At 49.9% G+C, this 19,465-nt stretch overlaps 1 protein-coding gene across 7 annotated transcripts; it reads left to right on the forward strand.

The window, feature by feature from the left end:
• The first annotated feature begins 1,518 nt into the window (after positions 1-1,518).
• ABCD4 (ATP binding cassette subfamily D member 4) lies at positions 1,519-17,104 on the forward strand. Of its 7 annotated transcripts, none has more exons than XM_068192843.1 (19): positions 1,519-1,621; positions 1,839-1,963; positions 2,077-2,204; positions 2,401-2,540; positions 5,733-5,849; positions 6,138-6,263; positions 6,939-6,989; positions 9,563-9,657; positions 10,595-10,716; positions 11,561-11,652; positions 11,874-11,963; positions 12,232-12,440; positions 12,722-12,813; positions 13,017-13,053; positions 14,160-14,209; positions 14,496-14,548; positions 14,890-14,966; positions 16,126-16,241; positions 16,396-17,104. In XM_068192843.1, exons 1-19 carry the CDS (start codon positions 1,605-1,607, stop codon positions 16,489-16,491), a joined length of 1,833 nt encoding a protein of 610 aa, XP_068048944.1. In that variant the 5' UTR covers positions 1,519-1,604; the 3' UTR covers positions 16,492-17,104. The 7 variants fall into 7 exon arrangements, 6 of the variants coding, with proteins under 6 accessions (XP_068048944.1, XP_068048943.1, XP_068048945.1 ...); XM_068192842.1 differs by lacking the exon at positions 1,519-1,621 and adding an exon at positions 1,654-1,743; XM_068192844.1 differs by lacking the exons at positions 1,519-1,621; positions 16,396-17,104 and adding an exon at positions 1,654-1,743 and having other exon boundaries at positions 16,076-16,195.
• The last annotated feature ends 2,361 nt before the right edge of the window (positions 17,105-19,465 follow it).

Below are 19,465 nucleotides of genomic sequence, written 5' to 3' on the forward strand. Positions count from 1 at the left end.
CCTGGTAACCACTGATAAGGTGACCTACACAATTGCCGCTGCGGCAGTACTGCCCCGTGAGAGGATGTGACTGCCCAGGAGCAACCATCACCCAGGTCTGATGCAACAGCTGAGGAAAAAAAAAAAACAAACATGATTCTTTTAACATAAAAGTTAGTCATCACTGAGGTCAGGTTTTCACAGGACTGATCTCTGCCCTCTGGAGCTTAACCTTTAGGTATGACTGATAGCATTGTGAATTCCAAAAGAGATGAGAGAAGGGAGATGAGGGCAAGGAGAAAGGGGCACTGCTTAGAGACAAGGCCATTTGCTGAGGAAACACACTGATGTGTGTTCTTTCATTCCTGAGAGCATATACACTGACTTTGTGAAGTATGAATTATCTGGACACTGAGCAGGTAGCAGCTGAGCAAAGATGAAGGAGATGAGGATGAAGGAAGAGAAGGACGGCTGGGAGGCAGAAAACTGGCAGAAGAACAAAGCTACTAGGCATATGGGAAGAGGGACCCACTGGGTACGTGCAAAAGCCCAAAGGCTCTGCAGAAGAAATGGCATCAACTGGATGGCAGGTGAGAGACACATGAGTAAGGAAGGCATGACAGCTCATAGGATCTCTTATCCCTAATCACCAGGCTTGTCCAGAAATTTACTTGTTCTGAAATATTTCGTAACTCAGTATTTTGGGTTATGAAACCAGATTCCAATCCAAACCTGAAAAAAAAAAAAATTAATTGGTCTCTGTATTAAAACTGGGGTCAATGAGAAGCCAAAGAGGGTCCATTCACTGACAGCTCATTGCTGCTTTCTTGAAGTCCCTCCCTCTGCTGGGGGTTCCGCACCGCTTCGTCCCGTTCCTGCAGCAGGGTGGGAATACACACTGCCATTCGCCATTACGCTGGGGATCGCTGCCTAATCCCAGTGTCCCCGCTTGAGAAATCCCCTGCAGTGGCCACTGCGAGTTGCGAGTCCTTCGGAAGCAACTTGAAACTTCACTGCCCACCCCAAAATAGGACGAATGTGCAGAATTAGTACTGGTACTTCTTTCTTGTCTCCCCTGTAACAGGCGGGCAATACCTGCTGCCCGCGGCGACTGTCCCTCAGCCTCTGGGATCCCCAGAGGGATCAGTTCGTGTCTGTCCAGCTCCTTCCTCAAGAGAGGCGTCAGTGCCCGGGTTCTCCGGCCCTGCGGCCTGTGGCTCGGCCCTGGACCCTGCCCGGCACCACGGTCCGTCTCTGTGAGCAGGGAGGAGGTGAGGGACGCGAGCACACCCACCGCGCCGGGATCGCCCGCCGGGATCGCCCGCCGGGATCGCCCGCCGGGATCGCCCGCCGGGATCGCCCGCCGGGATCGCCCGCCGGGATCGCCCGCCGGGATCGCCCGCCCGGCTCCGCTGTGTGGGGACCGCGCGGGCGGGGCGGGCGCTGACCACGCACACCCGCACGGCGCCGCCAGGGGGCGTTGTGCCCGCGGTCAGCGCGGCGTGTCGCCAGGGGGCGCTCCCGCTGGGCCGCGCGGGAGAGAGAGGCGGTGCTGGGGGCGGGGGCTGTACGGTGACGGCACACGCGGAAGCGGCGGCAGCGGCGGTCGCCCCCGGGCGGGGCTGATGCCGGGCGAGGAGAGGTGATGAATATTCATGTGAAGCGCCCGCCGGGGCGGGTCTGGCCGGGCCGGGCCGGGCCGGGCCGGAGGGGGCCGATGGCGGGGGGCAGCGGCAGCGCGAGGAGCGCCGGGGCCGGCGGGCGGTGAGGACGGACCGGGCTGGGCCGGGGCGTGGTGGAGGGGAGGTGGAGTGCGACCCCCGAGCTCACTGCCACCCCCGCGTCTCCCTCCGCTGCAGGGCTGGTTCCCGGCTGGACGGGCTGTTTCTGCGGCGGTTCCTGCGGCTCCTGGCCGTGCTCTTTCCTGGGTGGCCCTCCCCGAGCGCCCTCATGTTCCTGACGCTGCTCGGTGTCGCCTTGCTGGGTGAGCCTGGGTGGTGGGGATGGGGGGCTGCACCCCACGTCTGCTCCCTGTGGTCCCTCCACTTTGCCTTGTCACCGCAGTCCATCAATTCCTTGTTTGCCTTTCTTCTCCAGAGCAGCTGGTTATTTACCAGGTCGGCGTCATCCCCAGCCAGTACTATGAGGTCCTAGGGAAGAAGGACTTCTCTGGATTCAAAACATTGACTGCCGTTGCTGTGACTCTGATCATTGTGAACTCCACGGTAAGACCAGAGGCTCACGCGTCTTGGGAGAGGAAGAGAAAGCTACCAATGGCTCCTGGCATGATCCTGGTTACAAAGGATTCAAGTCTGCCTATGCCCTGGATCACTAGTACAAACTGCTAGTTTTTATTTTATTTTGAAAAAATATTTGTTCTCACTTAATCTCTCCCCATCCATCTCTTTGCCCTTGTTCCAGCTAAAAAGTTTCGACCAGTTTATCTGCAACATGATGTATGTGAACTGGAGGAAGTCCCTCACTGAATACCTCCACAGCTGCTACTTCCAAGGCCAGGTCTACTACAACCTGCTCGTGCTGCGTGAGGACATCGATAACCCGTAGGCTGCTGGCAGCTTCTTTCAGTATCTTGCTTGGCTTCTCCTGGGCTGCTGCGCACGTTTTCCTGACTTCTCTTTGTCTCTGGGTAGGGGCTTGAGCCCTAGAAGCTTTTACCATCTAGGCACAAATCTAGGCACCCTCTTCTACCCTGGTGTGAGCTGATACCTGTTGCTGGGAACTCCTGTGACTGCTGGTCATGATGGTTTTAGGGGCAGGATGTTTCAGTTGCAAGGAAAGTGGATGCCCATTGGAACAGGGATCTAGTGCTGCTATAAAACATGCTGTCTGCAAACTCAACCCTTGACACTGTGTGACGTTGCAAAGGGCCTGGCTGGAGTCAGCAGTGGCTCTCCTTTCCTTCACACAGCTGGTGCATTAGGACAGTCCCTGTTCTGTTTGAACTTCAAACACCAGGATCTGCAGCTGAGCACAGTTCGGTTGTACTTTAGTGGTGTGATGACCCATGGGAGCCACATCCAGGAAGGGCTTTGTTTTGCACTGTATGGGAGTTGCATTTCCCTTTCCTGTTCCTAGGAAGGAAGTGTCAATGGTGACTTAAAATAGGAGGAGCATTCAGTCTCTCCTTGTGGATCCAGACCCACCCCCAAGAGGTTCTTCTTCAGTTTGCTTTGTGCACTGTCCCGCTTACTGCAGAGCTGTTGATCTGCCTGGGCTGCGCAGCAAAGGTCGAATGCCTTTCCTCAGAGCTGTGTGTGGACCTTGGCCTTCCAGCCTGGCCTCGCACACAGGGCACTGCTGTCATAGTTGCACACTGTGAAGAGCTAAAAATCCTGTGTTAGACATCATGTGAGAGGTCACAGAACCACAAAATACTCTTAGTTGGAGTGGACCCACATGGATCATTGAGTCCAACTCTTTTAGTGAATAGCCCACACAGGGATTGGACCCGTGGCATTATTAGCACCATGCTTTAACCGACTGAGCTAATCTCAGTGTAGAATCTCCCTAATTCTTCCCCCTCCACAATTTAAAGTTGTTATTATTAAATACTGTCTGAAAAACTATAAATCAAAAGGCAATGTTTTCCAAATAATGTGTTGTTATACCATTGTTTTGAGACTCCAAGCTCTCCTCTGGCACCTCTGCTGGAGTGGGCACCTCTGATGTAGTCACTGCATTGGTGCCATTTCCCATGTTGATGGCAAGGGAGGAGACTATGCCCAGGGTCCTGGGGAAAATTTGCTGTCTTGCAGGGACTCCTAACTCTTGCTAATAGTTGAAACTTCAAGAAACTGAAGCAGCTCTGCAGTTCTGCTGCCTGTTGCTACTGGCTGCTGGTCGTTGCTCCTACATTTCAGAGCAGGGTGGTTTGTGTGGCTGCTGCAAGAAAACATGCTGGGTATCTAAGGGGGAGCAGCAAGCAAGGAGAGAGGTCTCAGCTTGGGTCAAACAGCTCTGCATGTTGGGCAGTAGGTCATCATTATCAAGCTGATGCACCTCCAGGCTGCTGTTTGGTTTACTTCCACTATCATTAAACGTTCATTTCTGATAGTGTTTTTCAGTGGCATGGAGTTAAAAGGAGAGGTTAAAAAAAACATGTTTGTTACCAGGGCATGCAGCACGTCTCAGGCAGTGCAGCACATTGAAGCCAGAAGCTCCTGCATGCCTGTCTTTTTCTTTGGGGACACGAGGGGAAGCGGAGGACAGAGACCTCTCACCACATGATTATTCTGCTCAGGTTTATTTTTAACTAGGAAACGTGTTCACATTGTGCAGTGAAATGTAGGAGACAGTTGGGTCAGTCTGCCCTGCAGCAAGAGACAGCTCTCCTGGCCTTTGCAGACCAAACGTGTGGGATTACTGTGGAGTATGTCTCATTACACCTTGCTCTAACATTCAGTGTTACTGTTTAGTGTGGTTTTGGTGCCACTGCAGAAATCCTCTTCATCTTGCAATTCCTTGATGAGAGTTTTTTCGCTGCACCAGGTACTTAGAGAACAAACTAGAGCAACAGAGATGTCCCATTATGCAGTGCAAACCAAGCTGAGTGTTAAATGCATGGAATCATCCACTGCGAAGGAATGAAGAGTGGGTTCTGAGTGGCATACAAGCACTTGCAGCATTAGTAAGGCATTTGAGTTCATGCTTTCATGTGTTTCATGTATTTTCATTACATGTTACTTAATAGCTTGTAAAAAGCAATATCCTCCTATGAGACTATAGCACAATTTAAATTACAATTTTATGGGAATATTACAGTCTGAGGAAAAGGAAAAACGATGACTGCAAGGTCAGTCAGGGTGAGAGCTGCCCTAGAATTAAATCCATTGCTGTTCCAGAACTGCAAAAGTGTTAAAAGATGAATACCTTTGTGGTAGTATCTGCACTGAGACTATCCAGGAGTCCATCCTTGCTCTTCATTCTGAACTCCAGCATTAAGTTATGCCCTTTCCACTGGAGCTTAGCACAGCAGGCTGAAGCCCTCATCCATGTGCTCTGGACAGATGAAGTGCTGAGGAATAAATATACTGAAATTCTTCCTAGTTATCCTAAGTGCAACTCCTGCTCAGTAGTGGGATAGATGGGAGTTCAGGGTTTGTCACCCATGTGCCTGCTGCTAGTGAGGTGGGAAGGCTTGGTGTGCTGCTTCCTGCTCTTGTGGGCTGAGGTGGGTGGAAGCACTTCCTTCTTTGCAGCAAAGGAACCAGAGGTACTCCATGCAGAGCCAAGGGATAGGCTCTTGTGAAAAGGTAGATTTGATGGAAGTGTTTGCAAATATCCAATAGCTGAAGGCCTGGCCTGTGCTCTAGCCTGTCCTGGTGGATCTGGTGGCATCTCAGCCTAGTACTGAAGGTTCGGGGGAGACTCAGTAGTTTTTCATAGTATGGGGGTTGTTCCAGGAGAGGAGTAAAGGACAATGATGGAGAGATCTTCAGCACAAGCGTTGAACAATGTTGTTGAAAGTGGAACAAGGGATAAATACAAGGAACAGGTTGAAAGCAGTGGCAAGAGTTGTTATTTCTGGGTGCCATGAAGGCCCTTGGGTGGGTCCTGCTGGGCCATGAAAATAGTCTCCTGTGGGGAATCTGCAGGTCCTTCCCAGATAAGGCTTTTCACCTGCTGCCTGTCCTATGTTCATGCACTGAAACAGCCTGGTTTGTGCCCTGTTAGGGATTTAGTACTGGCTCTTCTGGGCTGTAATGATGTCAATGGCTCTTTGTGTTGAGCAGGGACCAGCGCATCAGCCAGGATGTGGAGAGGTTCTGCAGGCAGCTCAGCTCCATGGCCAGCAAGCTCGTCATCTCACCCTTCACACTGGCCTACTACACATACCAGTGCTTTCACAGGTAAGGATATATCCTGGCCCTGCTTGCACACCTCTTTTCTGTGTTCTTTTTTTGGAGCCTGCCGCCCACATTACAACTCCCCAGACAGATATTTGTACACATGGGTGAGTGGTCTCTATACTCCAAAGAGAACTCTGCCTTGGAGATGCTGGGATGTGCAATGTTGGCCCCCAAACTTCTGTGAAAGCCAAGAGAGGTGACAGCTGAGGACTCTGATTGCTTGAACCTAATAATGCAGGAGTGTCCTTTTGCTTGGATTATTGGCTGACTTTTCTTTCTCCTCTGTAGCACAGGCTGGCTAGGCCCAGTGAGCATCTTTGGGTATTTCATCATTGGGACAATGATTAACAAAGTGTTGATGAGCCCAATTGTGTCTAAACTTGTGCAGCAGGAAAAACTGGAGGGAGATTTCAGGTGAGTCCCAGCAGAGCTGTGTTTTCACTGCCCCTTGGCAGCTCCTGTGAAAGCTGCTTTTTTGTCTCAATTCAGGGCTGTGTATGTAGCTAATTCTCTTGTCTGTAACTTTCTCCACACTCAGAGAAGGCTACCTGTGCAATGGTGCCTCAGAGTCAGTGTATTGGGCCCCTGCCAACCATTCACAGCCTTGTGTCATGGCAGGCAATGCCCTCGGTTCAGTCTCACAGCCTAGTCTTTCCATATGCTCTGTAACTCACCTCCTCCCCCTTGCTTGCAGGGTTGGCTGTGTATGTAGCAGGGGCTTTGTAGCTTTCCCTGGGGCTCAAGGCATCCATAAGCTGTTGTGGCAAAGGAAGCCCAGCCCAGGGCAGTTGGCTGTGGTGATTTTGTGTGGTGGAGATGCTGGACTAGCAGCAAACAGTAAGCCCAAGGGCTAAGAAGATGTGCACAGAGAGCAGGATATCAAACAAATGCACCACTCAGCTGGCCTTGAATGATGGTACCTCATGTTAAGCCTTGGTCTCTAGTGCCTTTCTGAGCCTGTTGATTATTTCTGTCAAGAGATGCCTCAGATCACTGCTCTAACATGCAAGATAAGTTTCCTCTAGGAATGGTTTTGGCTACATAATTCACTGAGCATTTGTACACAATTATGTCTCTTTGGTTGTACAGGTTCAAGCACATGCAGATCCGTGTCAATGCAGAACCAGCTGCTTTCTACAGGTTAGTAGTGTTAATTTCTTTGTATCCTCAAAAGGATTGTCCCAGGTCAGAGCATCCTTGTGTTCGCATATCCCAGAGGAGCCAAAGTTCTGATGCTGCAGCTTTCTGTCCCTTTCACTGCAGCATCATACAGCCCTGACACACGGTTCTTTGCATTCTGTGCATCATCTGCAGAAATAATCCACAGCAACTGGAGACAACTATCTTCCCTTTGCCTCCCTTCTAACATCCTCAGGGGCAGATACAGATTTGGTGCTGGCTTAGAGACTGTTACTGATGTTTTGCCAGGTCCTTACCTGGAAGATTGCTCAAAGTCTTATTGCATCTGGTTCCGCTGAGGACTTGTTGCATGTTGCTTCTGGCCCCATCCTGCTGCTGCTTGCCTGCATGTCTTCTCTGGGTGTGCTAGCTGCTTCTTGGCCACCTTACTTCTGCTTTGCTCCTCTTGGTCAGTCTGTGCCCTGACCCTCCGTATGCTGTACTGGTGCTCTGAATTTGCTCAGTGCCATTCACCCCAGAGCTGAGCACACAATCAGGAGCCCAGCAGCATCTCCCCCATTTAGTGATGCCCTGAAGCCTGTCGATCTGCTGCTTGGTTCACCAGGAAAAGAGGCACAAATTTGGTGTAGTTTGTGTTGTGGTGGCAGGAGGTTGTTGTTTCTTTCTTGGCACAAGTCTGCCTTTGCCCTATATGTTGTGAACTTGCACTTCTTCCAGGAACTGTAGCACATGTGCTCTCTCCGGTCTTCCCTGACTGTGATCCTTCATACTATATTGAAGTTGGGCATTTCAAGTGTTGTGGTGCTGTCCCCACAGTGGTTTGATTCAAAATCACTGATTTCATAACAGCTTATATTGACAGGCATGAAACTCATTTAAATAACCGAAACCAATCTTGGTTTGTACTGGCAAGTCTGAGTTATTTTTTTGTACTCTGATTCTTACTGGTTGATGGTAATTTTTTGTAATGGAAAAGATACTGTAATTACATGCCCTTATTTAAGATGCAGTACTTTCCCTCACATATTTGATTTTTTTTTATTCTAAGTAGAAAATGGAAAGTGGATTATTATACCAGAAAACAGAATGTCTTGGTTCAGTACAGTGTTTTAGTAGAAAAGCTTCATTTTGTGTAAAACTAGAGCTTAGCTGAGTTGCACACAACCAGGCATTTTCATGGTATGCATCATAATTAAAAATAAAGGAATTTTTTAAAAGTTTGTGTTCCTAGAATCCTGTAAGAGGAGGAACATGTGGTGAGTGGCTGGTTTTGATTGCTCAACTTCTCTAGCTTGTGATCTTGTCCTCTTAAGACTGCCTAAACATTGTTTTGGTAAAGGAAGAAACAGAAGCAGAGCACTGCCACCTTTTTACTTCTTTTGTTACTAAGACTTTGGCGAACTTCCTTTAAAAGTGAAGCGGATGGGAGGAAAAGAGGAAACCAATACAGCAATCTCTCCTCATCTGCAACAGAATAATAGCTCTAGAACAAAGGTCACCAGTTCCTTTCTCACCTTTAATTCCTTGTGGCCAAGCCTTTCTCTTTGCTAATACATGGAAAGCAAAGACTGCAGCTCAGTAGTTACCTGAGATGTGTTATAAGGCAATAAACTGAATTCTAACCAGATGGATTTTTGAGAAAGACAATGTATTTTTCTATGAACTGAGAATCTTTAGAAATGAGACCTCAAAAATCTTATTTTGGATGTTTTTGTGCTGCTTCTGGCCTTATCTTCTTGGGTCCTAGTGACTCTCCTGTTGTATAGATCGTGGTGGGAGCATGGTTTGTGTAGTGGGCACAAGCCTCTGTTGGATGTCAGGGGCAATAGGTGCTATGGCAGGTGGGAGTCTGAAATGAGATGTGGAGCTCTCTCTGCATTTTGCCACCTGAGGGCAGCCCAGGCCTTGCAGAGCAGCAGAAGGAGCCGTCACGCTTGAAGGTGGTGGTTTAGGAGATGTCTCCTTGCTCCTGGCTCAGCCTGGCCACTGGAGCATCCCCACTAACTTGTGTGGTGGGTGACCTGATGGAGATAGCCCTGGGAAGGGGGAAGTTGTGGAGCTGGGGTACCCATACTGGGGGTTGCACTGCTCAGGACTTGCCTTTGTCCCATTCCTAAGGAGTGGGAAGTGGGAAGAGGTGGGCTAAGGCTGCTGGCCATGCAGGCCATGTGGGCTGATTATTACCCCCTGGACTCCTCTGCCCTCTCCTTTCTGGGTCCAGCTGTGTGGCAGTGCCATCCCTCTTTTCCAACCAGGCTGTATTGGAGAACTGTGTTTGACCTTGGGTGTACCCTGTTTCAGGCTGGAGCCTCACTGACAGTGTCTAGCCTGGCTTTACCTCCTCCTGTTGCAACAGCAGCAGCAGCCATGGCTCTGGGACAGATTTACAGGACTGCTTGCTTCAGCCAGAGTTCCTTGATGATACCCTTCAGGAAGGCAGTCCTGGCTGTTCAGTTCCTGGTCAATAAAGAGCTTATTGGCCAGAGGCAAAGGTGCCAGGCCCGTTCAGAGCTTCAGTTTTAAAGCCCATGGTCCTAGGATGTCTGTGGCATGTTGCATTCTTACTTTTACAGGGCTGGGCGAGTGGAGCATATGCGCACAAACCGGAGGCTGCAGAGCCTGCTGAAGACCCAGAGAGAGCTGATAGGCAAGGAGCTGTGGCTATACAGTGAGTGGGCAGACTGGGGGGTGAAGTGGGATGTGTGGTAACTCCATTGTGGTGGCCCATACACTGGGAAACTACTGGTAGAGCAGTTGGGTGGGTGCTCCGTTTTCTTCTTCTGCCTCTTGCTAGTCTATGAAAGCCCTGAGGGTGAGCAGAGGGTGCCTCCTGCAGTGCTAAATAGAAATCCTCTTTTGTAAAAGCCTCATAAAGAGGCAAAGTTGTGGAGGACCCAGAATCTGGCCTTTTGTGGTGCAGGTGTTCACACACTAAGAAAAGAGGGAAGGGCTTGAGCTTTGGGGACTGTATATGTTGTTGGGAGGTGTGGAAACTTCTTTCCTATAGAGCCTGTCCCTTAAGCATAGTTATCCCCTGAAAATATTCCTTCTCCCTTTTTCACTGAGTCCAGGTTTTTTTCTTTAAATGACCCCTATAAAGATAGCTCTTCCTGATCTCAGCACCACAGTGAGCTTCTGAGCAGTGTAATGGAGGGAGAACCCTAAACAGAAGTGTCTGTGGGAATTTGGAATCTTAAGTCTTTCTGCCCGTGTGCTCCCAAGACACACTTCATGACTAACTATCTCACCCCCAAGCTTCCTTTTTGCCCTTCCCTCCTGTTTACTGTGAATCAGTCAGGCCCCTGAAGCATAGTGACAAGCAGGCAAAGTCACTTTTGCCCCACGGTAGTCCCTGAGCTGTGTGTCTGGATGATGATTCTCTGCTCAGAGGCCTGCCCCAAAGTGCTCTTTGATTGGCAAATGCATTTTCACCCTGGTGCTTGCGCTATCCTGCAAAGTGGGTTTTTCTGCTCTGGTTCATCATAAAGGAATGAGCCAAGAACATGGCTCTTCCTCTGACTGTGCTCAGGGTCAGCACTTGGGCCTTACTGGGACAGAGGTTTCTACTTTAATTCACTGTCTTCTTTCAATGTGCTTGTGCCCAGTTGGGATCAACACCTTTGATTATCTGGGAAGCATCCTGAGCTACGTGGTCATTGCCATTCCCATCTTTTCTGGGGTCTACGGCGACCTGGGTCCAACAGAGCTCAGTTCCCTTGTCAGCAAGGTGAGCTAAGGGTAATTTCTGTGACCCTGTTGTGGAGGGTGAGCAGGCACTGAGTATGAAGGTTTCATGTGCTGGTGGCCCTGGGGCTGGATAACCTGCAGCACTTGATCTTTGGGTTAGACTGTCCCTCCTCACAGTGTTATGGAAACAGGAGCTTGTAGGCAGCTGGTATGTGATTAACTTGGGCGTGAGAACTGTCAAGGACGTGTTTATGTGTTTCCTGGCTCAGACCTCTGTGTCTAAAAAAACCAGGAGGTCAGAAAGCCTCTGGTTTTCAGCAGTGCAGGTGGAGATGGGGTCTGTGCAGTGCTGTGGGTCTGGGTTATGCCCTGGGCTACTGCGTGTGGTGAGCCTTGCCACCAGTGAGGCTGAGCTGGCTTGCATTCACCTTTCTGACCAGACTTGTTACAGATACTCAAAACTGGCTTGTGATAGAGAATGCAGAGCTAAAAATAGCTAAGTGAGCACTGCAGCCTGAGACACCCTGCTCTGAGCCATATACGGTGCTGAGGCAGGGGTGGTGGTATGGATCTGTGTGACTTGGGCAAGCAGGCTGGGCCCTAGGCAGGCCATTAGGCACTCTGCAAACACCATCCCTGGGTGACAGGACATGTGTCTACCTGGCAAAAACTGCTGCACTAAGCAGGGAAGCCCTGCTTCTTTCAAATGTGGTCATCTTCACTCCCACCATCCTGGGTGACTTCACCACTCCTCATTCATCTTGCTGAGACAGCTGATGTGACCAAATGTGTGGACTCCTTGGCTGCCTCCTTGCAGTCATGGAATAAGGGCCAGGGCCCCATCTCAGCACTGACCCTTACTCTGCCATGTGATTTCTCCCCAGAATGCCTTTGTTTCCATCTACCTCATTGGCTGCTTCAGCCAGCTCATAGATCTTTCCAGCACTCTGACTGATGTAGCTGGCTACACACACAGGTGAGCTTATATGTGGACACTTCTCTGCAGGAAAGGGCAGTGCAGAACAAGACTCTGCCCACATCTGTGCTAAGAAAAAAAAAAAAAAGAAAAAGAAAAAAAAAACCCAAAAAAAAAAACCCAAGAAAGAGTTGCTCGTGTACAAGCATGGGCAAGTTTGGATATTGTGAGGAGGCTGCTGGAGTTGTCCCTGGCTTTCATGCAACCTCTTGTGTGTCTAGGATTGGCGAACTGCAGGAGACCTTGCTGAGCCTTGGCAGAAAAAAAAATGGTAACTACTCAGAAGCCAAAACCGGTTGGGATTTGGACGGGTGAGTCGCCTCTCAGCAACTGGCTGGCTTGCAGCTTACGTGCCAGAGTGTGAGGTTGCCATGGGATGGAGGTGGCCCCTGGCGTCACAGTCTGTTGCATGCATTTGGTTGGAGCAGGCAGTGCTCACTGTCAATTGTCATTCCCGGGGTGTGTGGGGCAGGGCTACTGTCACAGAGGCACAGGAGGTCTAAGGTGCCTGATTTTTGCCAATCTCAGCATGGTCACTTACCCCTGGATCTCTTGGTCTTTGTCTTGGTGGTGGCCCAGCAACCATTCTGGTGAGGACCCAGTGTCAAGGGACACAGCTTTCCTTCTGGAGCGAGTGACACTCTCAGTACCATCCTCTGGCAAGCTGCTCATCAAGGACTTGAGCCTCAGGATCTCACAAGGAAACAGTGTGATGATTGTGGGAAACACTGGCACAGGGAAGACATCTCTCCTTAGGGTCCTCGGAGGACTCTGGGAGAGCACACGAGGTAAGGACAGCCTTTTTTTTCTCAACCAAGGCTACCCTGACTTTGCAAGATGGCAATGTGGCAGTTTGTGAGGCCAGTGCCACCATGTGATGGTGAATGTGTCACTGATAAATTGAATTGAGCCACCCATCTCTTGTCACAGTCTTTGGTTCTCATTGTTTTGCTCTGTGTTGCAAACACACTTTTGTGGGGACTTGTTGGCTACTTCATGGGACAGGACTACACGGGGCAGTGGGAAGTTCCTGCCTGATACTGCAGATGTGATGAGTGTTTCTGTGCAGGGAGCATCAGGATGCTGACCTGCTTTGGTCCCCGAGGAGTGGTGTTCCTACCGCAGAGGCCCTTCTTCACTGATGGAAGCCTGCGTGAGCAGGTGAGTCCAGGGTCTGTCTTTGCTCTGGCCTCAGCTGTGCTCCCAGCTGTGGCCATGCCCTGCAAACCCTTGGGGTGCAGACAGGCCTGCAAGAGGGAGGATACCTGTGACTGCTCCTTCCCTTGTGCCTGAGTTCATGTTATTGCATCTCTGATGGAGTGTCCAGCTCCCTCTGACATGGTTTCTTTTGCTTTGTTAAACAGGTGATCTATCCCCTGAAGGAGATCTATCCACTTTCAGGTTTGTGAAAAGCCATTAGAGCAATTAACCAATGCTGTGGTATTGCCTCACTGTCCTGTTCCCAGTACAGCTTCTTCCCTGCTGTAACCCATCAGGAACACTCACCCATTTTGCTTTTGTTGCTCTGGTGTTCCCTAGATTAGTGTGTGTTAAGGTCAATTCTGTGTCCCCCTCCTTTTGTGAGGGAGCATACTCTGTACCACTTGATCACTGTATCACTTGATAAGAACTTGCTCTCTTAGTATAATGAGGACAAGCTGGCCATATTATTCCTGCTGTGCTAGACATGATAGATGTTGCTGTTGGGATACATCTGATTTGTTTGGTACAGTCTGACTTTCAGCAAGCCATATTTGCCTTAATCTTATTTTCCATCTACCTCCATCTTTTACTTTTCCACTTTTTCAAAATGATGTCTTAGGGCTTTGCACACTGTTGTGGTCAGAATATATGGATCCTTTCTTTCCCCTACCCTCTTCCAAAGCCAGACCACATGTGGTCTGCTGTGGCTTGGGAGTCACAATCTTGCTGAGAGTAACTACAACTATCAGCCACTGTTGTGGCTCTCCAGCATCTTCAGAGACATCCATGGCAGATGCACAGCCCCTTCTCTTAACTTCCATAGATGCTGTCTGTACCAGCTCAAGTGTATGTTCTGCTCCACAGCTGACTCACCCTGAGGTATTTCTCTTCCACATAGGGTCCTTTTGCTGGCTCTTATCTGAACCCTGTTCCCATGACTCCGTTACTTGTAGTGTGCAGTCTCAGCTCTAAGAGAGCAACTATTGGGCAGGGCCTTGGCAGTTGAAGCCTGGATCCTTGTGTTCTGGCTGTGGCCATAAAATGAGGCAAATCTCAGGCGTATCTGTGGAGCCCAGCTACCTCCTGGTATGCTGCTTGCAGGCATGGTTAATACTTTCAAGAAAGGTGAGTCTTTGGGGCTATCTCTGCCAAAGCTCAGGATCTGGTATAAGTAAGTGGTCAGGTCAACTACATTGTGCCTCAGGAGATACTCCAGTTCTTCCCTCCTCCCTCACCAACTCCTTCATTCAGCAGTGGCCTCAGCACACACTGCCTCTCCTTATGCTGTATGGCTTTCTCCCTAGGGTCTGCAGATGATGAGAGGATTGTGCGATTCCTGGAGCTGGCTGGGCTGGTGAGTCACTGGTAGCACTGCTGCCTTCTTTTCTGGTGCCACCAGTGAGGGAGAAGGGATGATTTTTTGTGGCAGCACAGCATGATTGTGCGCTGAACTTATGTGGGTACGTTGTCTGTGCTTGGGACACAGCTGTCTGTGGGACAGAAAGAAGAGGAGAAATATGGTACAACTTCAGCTCAAGTAGGGAAAGGGAGACTGGCAAAAAGCAGGTGGTTATGCTCAGGCTCAGCATAGGCTGACAGGGTTGGGAACTGTGTTCACATGTCTGCTGTGCTCTCTGTAGACTGATTTGCTGGCAAGGGCTGGAGGACTGGATGAACAGGTGGACTGGAACTGGTAAGGGAGCTCACTGTCTGTGTGTATTTGGGTGATTTCTGAATGAGGAACACTTCTAAGCAGATGCACATTGCTGCTGGATTTATCTGTGTCCATCTGTGTTTTATGAGATGTGGACACTATACAGGAGCAAAGCCTTCATGGCCCAAACATTTATGCCAGCAATCACCAGCTGTGGTGTTCTGCAGGCAGCTGACTGTACAGGGGTGCAGAACCAGTCCCAGTATGGAGGGGGGCACAAGGGACAGTTGTTTGCTGGCCTCCAATATCAGAAGCCATAAGATTTTCAGCAAACAGGCTCTATTTCTTGAGGAAGGTGTTGAATCTCAACCCTGCTGCAGGTATGACATCCTGTCCCCAGGGGAGATGCAGAGACTCTCATTTGCACGGCTCTTCTACCTCCAGCCAAAATATGCAGGTGAGTGACTGACTACAAAAGAGGGGAGAAAAAAAGACAAGGCTTTGGCGTATAGAGAAGCTGGTACAGAGACAGCTCATGAAATCACTTCTGTGCTAGGAACATGCTTTGTCTTGGCCATTATTTTAGCAGCATAGCACACAGAGGATTCACTTGTGAAATGTGAAAATGCTACATTATTTGGGTGGACAGTGGTAAATCAAGAGGCTGTACATAAGACATTTTCTTCTTGGGGAACTGGTGATTAATGTTCATGGCCCATATCCAATGGCATCAGAAGAACTTTGTTAGCCTGCTCACCAGTTGCTATGCAAAGAATGCATGTGTTGGGGAGTGTAGCAGCAGCTGTCATATCTGAAGCTCTTGAGCATCTGTAGAGTTGTGGGGCAATATGGAAGGTTTAGCCCTCATGTGGCAAAAGAAGACAAGGAGCAGTGGGAGAAACAGTCCTGAGAGACCACAGAAGCATCTGCAATTAGCTGATGGGGCCAATTCCTTAGGCTCTGCTGGGGGCTTGAGCTGTTGGAGGATTTGCCATGAGGGCCAGGTTGGATGTGGGTGAACAGAGCCAGTTTCAGTAGCAGGTAGCTACATGTTAAGTACCTCTCTTTCCCCTGAAGCCCGTGGCACAGCTAAGTGATATCTGGGCAGAAGGAACCTGTGGATGGCAAAGTAAAAGCTGTAGAGATTATTTGAATTTATTTGCCCCAGGACTGTAGTATTTACCCTTAATAGTCAGGAGGGTGCCACAGGCCATCCTACACTCTCCATGTAGGATCTGTGCTGGAAGAGTACACTGACTGCTGTTCAGCCTGGCACTCTGGCATGTGGTCTGCTGTGCAGTCTGCCTGGAGAAGGTCATGTCTTGGCTTTTGCCATGATGGGAATGAGGCAGTGGTGGGCAGCTGTTGAGGGAGAGGAATGAGGTGAACAGTGTTGTTTGGATGGATTCAAGTACTTGAGGAGAAAGACGCTTTCCTAGTTGCCTGACACCAGCTGTGCCAGAGGAATACCAGAGTCCTTAGGTTTCTCCTCACTTGCCTCTTGCAGATGCTCTTGGTGAGCTCTAATATTGAAATGTTCTTGCAAGTTGCTGTTCTTGCCTACAGGAGATGTCTGGTTGGGAGAGGATTTTTGGGGCTTATGACTTTTCTTTCAGTGTTAGATGAAGCCACCAGCGCCTTGACAGAAGAGGTGGAGCATGAACTGTACCGTATGTGCCTTCAGCTGGGCATGACACTGATCAGTGTGGGACACAGACCCAGCCTGGAAAAGGTGAGACAGGGAGGCAGTGCTCCATGCCTCCCTCATGGTGGTGAGGTAGAGAGGGTCTCTGGTGAGCAGAGGGGAGCGACTAAGGCTGGAGGACCTCACTGTGGGTGGACCATGCCCTTGTAGAGACATCCCTCAATGTGCTATTGAATTGCAGTTCCACAGCTGGATTTTGAAACTTCATGGGGAGGGAAGATGGGAGCTCACTCGGTGTGAGAAGATGAAGCGGCTCCCCTCTGAGGAAGGACACTAAAGGACATGCCCTTGTCTGGCCAGCCACAGAACATGCACCTGTGCAGAAGAGCTCTCAATAGCAGACAGGGAGCTGCTAAGCCAGCAGCTGTGTCAAACAGTGCAAGACTAGTTCTGGATTTTGCTGATGGACACACAGTATGTCTGAACTCATGGTGTGGAGTTTTGCCAAGAGTTGACATAACTCTGCCACTCTTCTCCCAGCCTCCTTCTGCCTCCCTGGCTCTCATGAGAGAAAGGAGCTGAGCTGTTTGGCCGCCCTGAGAGAAGATGCTGCCTCGTGGGTCTTGTAGAAACAATAGCCAGAGAAACTCCACTTTGTCTTGGATACATTGGTGTGAGGCTAGAATGCAGCCTCCTTTTCTGGCCTCTGTGCCTTGCTAGGAGCTCTGTCTTTGATACACAGCTCTGCAGAACAGATTTATGTATCTTGTGGCTCTGTCAAGAATTGTGTTTTCCAGCAGGAGACAAGAGGAGAAAAATGCTAGCACAGAGAAGGGGCATGTCTCTGCTCTCTTCATAACACATGGCTACAGGTGAAAGGAACATTTTTGTATTAAAATCTGGGGCCTGTTTTCAAACTGGTTTTATGGAGAAGAGTGAATATTTGTTAACCAGACTGTTGCATGTTTTCTTTCTGGGGTTTGCTTTGGAGGAGATGCTTGTATATTGGCAATGGTCCTGGACAAGACTATTGCAAAAGAGCAAAGCAGAGGTGAGAGTAGTATCCCTATCCAGGGCTGGACATCCTACCTGCTGCTGCCTCTGCAGCTACTGCAAGGCACAAGGAACCTCAAGGAGGGCTTTCTGCCCTCTGCTTTCATGGAATGAAACAGCTTATCTCCCCTTACTCTTTTGCCTATGATGAGTCATGTTCTCTCTTCTGTCTACATGGGTGTACTGAGACAGGTTTGAGGGTCTGTTGTGTTGTGGAGAGGTCACTCCAAGACTGCAGTGGAGGTGTGATCTGAGAACTTACTGGCCACCACTTGCTTAGTGGCTTTTCTGGATGTTTCCCTGGTTTTGCAGTGAAGGAGGAGGAGGTGGCTGCTGGCAGAGCCAAGCTAGTGGCCCTTCTGCTGCTCCACAAGATGCTTGTGTCCCTTTATGATCTGCTGCACAGCCTCATGGTCATCCAGGATGGTTAGGTCCCCAAGCTCACTGGCCTTGTCCGTCACAATTTTCCGTAGTACCTGACGCATAATCTTACCTGAGCGTGTCTCGGGCAGCTGGTGTGTGACCTATGATGGGAAGGAGCAGAGTCAAGGCTGAGAGAAAGGGCTCAGTCATTCTTCCAGTGTGGGTGTTGGACCAGTTTGCTTGTGTTACCTGAACATAATCTGGAGCTGCTTACTTAGCAATCTTCCTTGAGATGAGGTCCAGTAGCTCGGCAGCAAGAGTCTCCTGTGTGTAGCCACTGTCCTTCTTCAGCACAACAAACACACAGGCTCCTGGCAGAAGGATCACCAGGTTACTGAGCAGTGCATACCATGCCCCCGACACCTGCCTGGACCTAGTGCCAGGAGAGGCCCTCTCTGCTGGTAGCCTCAGGTGATGCTCTGTAGCCAAAACTGCGTGCTTTTGGCCACACAGAAGTACTGCTGCTGCCACCCTATGCTGCTGCCACCTTAGGCAAAGCCTAGCTGGTTGGTGGGCATGTGCAGGTTGTGATGGCTGTGCTGAGATCCCCACTAGCATGCTGTATGGTGTGGACACAGCATTGCTAGCAGTGCCACTTCCCACTGCAGTGCCACAGCCCCGGGTGATGTTTTGGGGCAGGAAAGAAAGCATCTTACCTTCTCCCTTGATCTCATGTGGGTACCCAATGACAGCAGACTCTGCCACTGCCACATGGTGATTCTGGAAGAGAACAGGGCAGAGGTTTGAATCAGTGCTTTTGGCAGGCTGGCTGCCTGGAGCAAATCCACTGCCTTAAAAGCATGTGTGATCCAGTTGGGAAGGTTGGTAAGGGGCAGTCCTGTGATATCAGACCCGGGGAGACGAAAGGCCTCAGGACTGTGGAGGGTCTCTGGAAGAACAAAGGAACAATACCAGCTCTCCTGAATCCTGCCCCATACAGAAAGCCAGCAAGTGGACCCAACCATACCCAACCAAATGTGTGAAAGTGTCTTGCCACATGTTTTCCTTACCTGCATAAGAAGTCAGGTAAGTTTCCAGAAATCTCTTGTGGTCATTGTAAATGGTTTCTGCCATACCGGGCCAGGCTTGTGAGATGCAAAGAGCTCCTGAGACATCATTTTCCAGAAAGACATTTCCCTGTAAAATGGTTATCTTTTAGTAACCATGGCTGAAGTAACCTTTTAGTAACCTTGGATGTTTAGCTACTGCCTGTTTAACAACACTGTGATGAAAATGTCAGGAAGGGCAGAGAAAAGGGTCCTGTGTGGCTCACTTCAACAGGACAGGCTTAGTCCCTCCCAGCATATGTGTGCAAGAAAATGCCTCCCATGGTGGGATGCAAAGCCTCTCCAGGGAGACTGGCTGTCCCTGCCCAGCCCTGTCCTTCCTGGAAAGATGTGCCAGGGAGCCCAAACACAGCCTCTCTTGTCAGGACAGTGCAAGCTGGACAACAACTCAACTTCTGCACTAGCTGGAAGAACAGCTTCCCTGTTTGTCTCTTTCCAGTAAGGAAGGTTACTGTCTAGCAGAGATGACAAAGAAAGACATGCTTACAGATTTCCTCTCCCATCGGCAAGTACGCACTGCAAGCACCTGGGGGAAAGGGGGCTGATCCCAAAAAAGGGTCTCATAGCCATGCCTGGAAGGATTTCAGCTCCAGGATTAGAAGGATGGGGTGAGATACAGATGCCTCCTGTTTCTGAAGGAAAAGAAACTGTAATGCTCATCAAAGTAAGGAACAAGAGGAATGCCAAGCACTGCTTGGCTAATAGCCTTTGCCCTGTCCCTTACTACACACTGCAGAGGCTGGGGCTGGCTTTGCCAGAGAGCTGGGG

The sequence above is a fragment of the Anomalospiza imberbis genome, chromosome 6 (genome assembly GCF_031753505.1).
Source record: "Anomalospiza imberbis isolate Cuckoo-Finch-1a 21T00152 chromosome 6, ASM3175350v1, whole genome shotgun sequence".
Classification (NCBI taxonomy): domain Eukaryota; kingdom Metazoa; phylum Chordata; class Aves; order Passeriformes; family Viduidae; genus Anomalospiza; species Anomalospiza imberbis.

What these genes read in the sequence shown, in the direction of transcription:
- ABCD4 (XM_068192842.1), top strand. Translation starts at nt 1,697, where the DNA reads ATGGCGGGGGGCAGCGGCAGCGCGAGGAGCGCCGGGGCCGGCGGGCG. An exon ending in GTAGCTGGCTACACACACAG is followed by an intron (nt 11,653 to 11,873) that starts GTGAGCTTATAT and finishes TTGTGTGTCTAG; the next exon opens with GATTGGCGAACTGCAGGAGA. An exon ending in TCCTGGAGCTGGCTGGGCTG is followed by an intron (nt 14,210 to 14,495) that starts GTGAGTCACTGG and finishes TGCTCTCTGTAG; the next exon opens with ACTGATTTGCTGGCAAGGGC.